Source organism: Aplysia californica, unplaced genomic scaffold (assembly GCF_000002075.1).
Source record: "Aplysia californica isolate F4 #8 unplaced genomic scaffold, AplCal3.0 scaffold00253, whole genome shotgun sequence".
NCBI lineage: Eukaryota > Metazoa > Mollusca > Gastropoda > Aplysiida > Aplysiidae > Aplysia > Aplysia californica.
Window position 1 is genome coordinate 263822 of NW_004797523.1, and position 6191 is coordinate 270012.

General features: G+C 42.5%; 1 protein-coding gene across 1 annotated transcript; it reads right to left on the bottom strand.

Moving 5' to 3' along the window:
* Positions 1-2353: 2353 nt before the first annotated feature.
* LOC106012059 (double-stranded RNA-specific editase 1) lies at positions 2354-5661 on the bottom strand (the record flags this gene model as incomplete). The annotated part of the gene is given in 2 exon segments (XM_013083759.2): positions 2354-2782; positions 5500-5661. Coding segments are annotated over 2 exon segments (304 nt in total), but the record flags the coding sequence as incomplete, so codon positions are not given.
* Positions 5662-6191: the final 530 nt, after the last annotated feature.

Here is a 6191-nt window from a genome sequence, read left to right on the forward strand (position 1 = left end):
TACATACATAAAATTGACCCACTTCACAGCGAAGCGAATACAGAGAAAACAACAGGAGTTCAAAACTCTAGACAAATGCCTCTGTGTAATTCCTACAAGCATAACTTTTGAACACTTTCCACACCAAGCAATTTAACTTGACTGTACCCATGTCTGCCTTCAACTTCAACCCCCACTCCCCGACCTTAAACTTTAAGTAAGCCTCTTACTTTATGCTGTTGGAGTCAAAAACTTTCTCAAAAGGACTTTAGTTTAAAAACCATTAACCTTACCCTGCCAGCAAATATCCTGCAATATTTGTCAGCTGATGACAAGACAGATATTTTGGCATGCAACAGCAATGAGTCTAACCGTTATACCTCAGAATAAAAACACTAATAATAACTTCATCTATAGCACATACCCATACTCTACAGCATATGCTCTATGTGTGCTTTACAACTACAGCCGAGGACACATATAGCGAAATCAGCAGGACACACAATTCTTTTCTTAATTACAAATTTCTCTGAATTTCAGGCTGTATCAAGGGAGATCGATTAAGTTGGACAATTGGGTCAAAATGTTACATAAATGATGTCTCCTAGATGCGTAGGACATGTTGGTTTCATAGTTGTCTTGTGGACATACGTTTTTTTAATGTTCATTTTTAATCCACCTCTTCCATCATAAGTCAGTTTTCCTTCACTGAGAAGCCTTTCTTCTACTTATGCTCTGCCACGGTCCATCTTCTACTACGTAGACCTAACATTGCAGAACGCCGGCAAGCTCTTGTTGGGTAGTGTGTAATCTCTGTTGAAGAAGAAGCATGCTGACCCAAGTGGCTTCATGTACATGCCTTCACGCGACCCCAGACTTTCCACACGCAGATGAAGCGTGTAGGTCGTATCTGCCGCAGAACACTTCTGAGACATGCAGCAATACACACAGCCTTGTCCTTGGCTTACAGAGAGGTCATTGGCCTTCAGTTACACCCATGGCTACTTCAATAAACAAAATTTGAAGCTGTGTTTAAGAAAACAGATCCACCCTCGCCGACTCCAACTCTTTCACTATTCACTATGTGCACAAACTGTTTTTGCAGAGTGCGTATTTTGAATACAAAGTATATATATAAATATATATAAATCTGCCGTTATTCACTATGTGCCTGCTCACTGTATTATCATCATTGTTGGTGTATGAGCACCAGGGCTAGGTATTGGGTGGAAAGTGTTAAAAAAATTATCATTTGACTTTTTAGGTCCCAAAGTCAACACATTCTACCTTTGACCAGCAACGTGATGGAAGCTGGGTAAAATGAAGACAAATTTTTCAACGAAAGGAACTGTGAACGAAAGCTTGATGGGAGAGGCATGGTCTCAGAAACAACACTAGACATCCTGATGCAAAAGACCTCGCATTTTTGGCTCACTAGATTGTCCTTCCCAGCGGGGTAAGTGTCAGGAGTGAACGCACAGTACAGGACAAAATGACAGATCTGTGAACACGACATGAGGTCAGATCTGCACCAGATGATGAAGATTGAAAAGGAGAGGAAAGAGGAACATATCATCGACTCAGAGAGAAAAGAGACCAGGTACGTACATTTCAGCAAAAATTGAGGTATCCTCATACATTCTTTCACAAATAAAAACATCAAACCAATCAGCACAAAATAATTTTTTTCACTGTCACAATTCCCAAAAAGTTAATGTCTGAGACTAAGAAAAGTTTCCTGTTTTTTCTTCACCATCAAAAAATTAAAATACATTTTTCCTTCTTCTTCCCTATTATCTCCAAATGGACATCCCAGTCTCTAGTGTGAAGGCTGCTGTTCCACGCAGACCACGACAGAGTTTTTGGTCTCTCTACCTAGGATAGGGCCAAAATTTCCTTCAAAGTTGTAGCAGATGGATCAATTTTTCTCCAAACAAGCAGTTCTCTCTCCCTCTCTCTCCTCTTTCACTCTCTCTCTCTCTCTCTCAGGCAGTGATATTTCCTGTCCTCTGACAGGGTGAACCATCATTTGGGCCACCTTGACATGCTGTTTTCTCCATCAGTGGTCGTGGTGGCAGGCAGAGACTCGGCGGACAGAGAGAACGACTCGCCTCACACAACGACTCGCCTCACAAAACGACTCGCCTCACACGACGTCGGCCACCACTAAGTACAGGAATGTGTGCTTCAAGGTACAAAGGTACAATTGATGCTGGCTAAAACTGGGCAAAGATGAAAATGGCAATGTTTGTGTGTGTGTGTGTGTGTGTGTGAGTGTGTGTGTGTGTATGTGTGTGTGTGTGTGTGAGTGCGTGTGAGTGTGAGTGTGAGTGTGTGTGTATGTGTGTGTGTGTGTATGTGTAGATCTATGTATGTATGTATGTATGTGAAATTGCATGGGCAAACGCCTTTACTTTATTTATTTAAAGAGGGGGCACAGAGGGGTGGGGTAAGAGTAGGTTGTTAGGGATTGGTTGGAGGGGGGGGGGGGTGTTGTTGAAAACTAAGCAAATAATGTGACCTGTTGAGCATGTGCATGTGTGTATATATGTGTGTGTGCATGTATGCTTAATGGTGTATGTCATGGTGGAGGGGGGGGGGGAGGGGGAGGGGGAGTTGTTATAAAAAAACTTTCAATAATGGAAAACATTTCCGACTGTCTTAGACTTCGGCAACAGAGAACTCGTCGTACTCGTGAGGTTTCTTCACCCAGTGGCCCAGGTTCCCCTCCTGGAAGGCTGTGAACAGCGCCTGTTTGGTTAGCTGGTAGTCGATGACGGCCGCCTTGGCCTCCGAGTACAGTCTGAGGAAGAGAAAACCACAGAAAGGTTACGCTTTGTTTGTTTTAGTAGAGGTTCTATGGCACTCGCAACAGCATAAGGTCATATGAGCGACAAGGAGGTCTGTTGTAAGGTCCTTGGTTTTTGTTTATGTTTTAGTAGAAGTTTTCCTTGTTGTCCTAAACGCCAGATGGCGTAATGGGTAGTAAGTAAGTAGGTAAGAGGTTTTCCTGCGCTCGCAACGGTATAAGGTCATATGAGCACCAAAGGGTGGAAGTCAACAGAGAAGTCCTTACACGGAATCAGGCTGACTCTGCTCACCTCTATAGTTTCAGCAGCACAAAGTCTGCTGCTTCATCTATCACGGCACCCTGGAAATAGCAGGTCACAAGATTGTGACAAACATACAAAAGAAGTAGATCTAGAGGAATAATGACGATAGTAAGGATTAGGAAAGAAAAAGCAGCAGTTCCCGGTTGCAGTTCAGGCACAGTTATGGCATGACATTGATGAATATGCCCATTTACAATTCTATTGTGCATAAGAACATTTTAATGTCCCCTCTTTGGGAATGGCCTAAAGACACTTCAGTCGGTAGCACCACTCCGGGAGGTAAAGTTATGCACTCTCCTCAGGGTTTTTTAGTTTTTGTAAGCGTTTAACAGCACTTGCAACACAATAAGCTCATATAAGTGCCGAAGATTACAGCTGTTACAAGAGAAGGAGCAAATCACACCAGAGCACCTACCAATCACCCACATGCACTCTTTTTTTTTTTTCAATAGAAGAGGGTTTTACGGCGCTCGCAACTGCATAAGGTCATATGAGCGCCAAGGAGTGGATGTCAACAGAGAAGTCTTTATAGGGAATCAGACTTATTCTGCTCACCTCTCTAGCTTCAACAACACAAGGTCTGCTTCGACTATCAAGGCACCCCGGAAATAGCGGGTCACAAGAGCGTGACAAACATACAAAAGAAGTAGATTTAGAGGAATAATGATGATAGTAAGGATAAGGAAAGAAAAAGATGCAGTTCCCTGTTGCAGTTCAGGCACAGTTATGAGCATGACATTGATGAATCAGCCCATTTACAATTCAACTGTGCATAAGAACATGTTAATATCCCCCCCTTTGGGAATGGCCTAAAGACACTTCAGTCAGTAGCATCACTCCAGGGGGAGGAGGGGGGGGGGGTATGGTTATGCACTCTCCTCAGGATTTTTTAGTTTTTGTAAGAGTTTTATGGCACTTGCAACACAATAAGCACATATATGTGCCGAAGATTAAAGCTGTTACAAGAGAAGGAGCAAACCACACCAGAGCACCCACCAACCATCCACATGCACTCTCAGACCAACACTCCATACCATACAGACATACAGAATGTGGACATGTTCCAAAGTCACAGTGCAGCCTCTCTATAATTACATCTTCGGGACCAGAAAAAAATGTCGTTACAGAGAGCTGACGTTATAGAGAGTTGACGTTACAGAGAGTTGACGTTATAGAGAGTTGACGTTACAGAGAGTTGACGTTACAGAGAGTTGACGTTACAGAGAGTTGACGTTACAGAGAGTTGACGTTACAGAGAGTTGACGTTATAGAGAGGCAACCAAAAATGACTAAATATATATATCAGGAAAAAATCGGGACTAGGGCACCATGTTGCTATACAGGTAATGTCGTTGTATCGAAGGTCATTATAGAGAGGCTGCACTGTATATTCTGAGAAGATTTTTAGTTTATATTTTACTCTTAGTAAGTTTTACCACACTTGCAACACTGATAGGTCATATAAGTGCTGAAGATTAAAGGTGTTATACGGGAGCAACATACCGAGAAAAAGGAGGAGGAGGAGATAGGATTATAGTCCCAGAGGTCTGATATGAAAGAAGGAGCAAACCATATCAGAGTGCACGCTAACCACCAACTTTCTGGGAAACGATAGAGGCTATTTAGGAATAGGATGAATTTCTCAGAGTGCCGTAAAACAAGTACTAAAACTAAAGACATAATTAAGATGAAGAATATGTTGGCACCCTAAAAATAAGATTAGATCTAGTAAAGCGGCACATTTTCCTTATTTATTGTCTTCAATATAACTGAAACAAGATCAATGACATTTTACAAGGATACACAGAGTAAGGTTGGGGCCTTTAAAATGTGGATGTACAACAAGTCCGCAAAGATCAGTTGCAAAAACAGCAAATCAAACAAAGTACTCATTGTAATGTACTTGGAGTCCAGAAAGAACTCGTGAAAACAGCCCCCCCAAAATTAAACTGCATGTTTTGTGCAGATAATTGAGACACACACAGTGGATTACTCTGTCCCCGTGGTTTTATGCGCCCCGCATAATTTAGCAAAATTTGATCATTTTTTGCATAATTTCTGATTATTTATTTTCCTTCATCATTCTTTGTTAAAATTAACGGAATCCCATAATTTCACATTTTTGGGCTCAGTTTGCATAATTTCAAAATTTTTTGGTATAAAACAGCGAGGACAGATTACTGGAAACAGTGCTGAAGGAGCAAACCTCACCAGAGCACTCACCAACCACCCATGTAATGTAAGCATCTTTAACAAGCTAAACTGTTAAAAAGATACCAAATTTAAGATGAGGCTACTACTCGAGGGTAATGGACCGTTTAGCGTCTTCAATATGACCTGAACGGCATTAAAAGGGAAGCAAAAGCCAAATACGACAATTCTAGAGAGGGGTGTGCGACTGACTGACCTGGGTGGTCCCAGAACGCCCTGTGAGGTGAGGGCGGGAAGTTTGCCGTAGAGTGCCAGGAACTCCCCGAACATTGCCTGCTTGCTCAGTTTGGACACGCCCTCTTTCTCCGTCTTGCCAGTGGTCGGGTTGATCACTTCAATGCCTTCGTCACCCACGCACCTGCACACAGACACATGTACGTGAGCCAGTGCATACACACACACACACACACACACACACACAGACACACACACACATCTGCACACAGACACATGAATATGTATGTGAACCAATGCACACACACACAGACACACACACACACACCATTAAAACACACACACAAACACAACTCACACACACATATACATACACACACACAAACACACACACACATACACATCATTTACACACACACACACACACACACATTATGATGTGCACAGATACACACATACATGTAGTCACATAGTATGCAATGCACTCACACACATATTAGACACACGCATACACACACACACACACTCACACCATTAAAACACACAAACACACATATTACAACACACACACACCATTAACACACATACACACACCCCTCCCCCTCTCACACACACACACTCACACAATAAAAACATACACACACACACATACACAACCCCATAACCCCCCTCCCCCACCACCACACACACACATAACAACACACACAACACCCC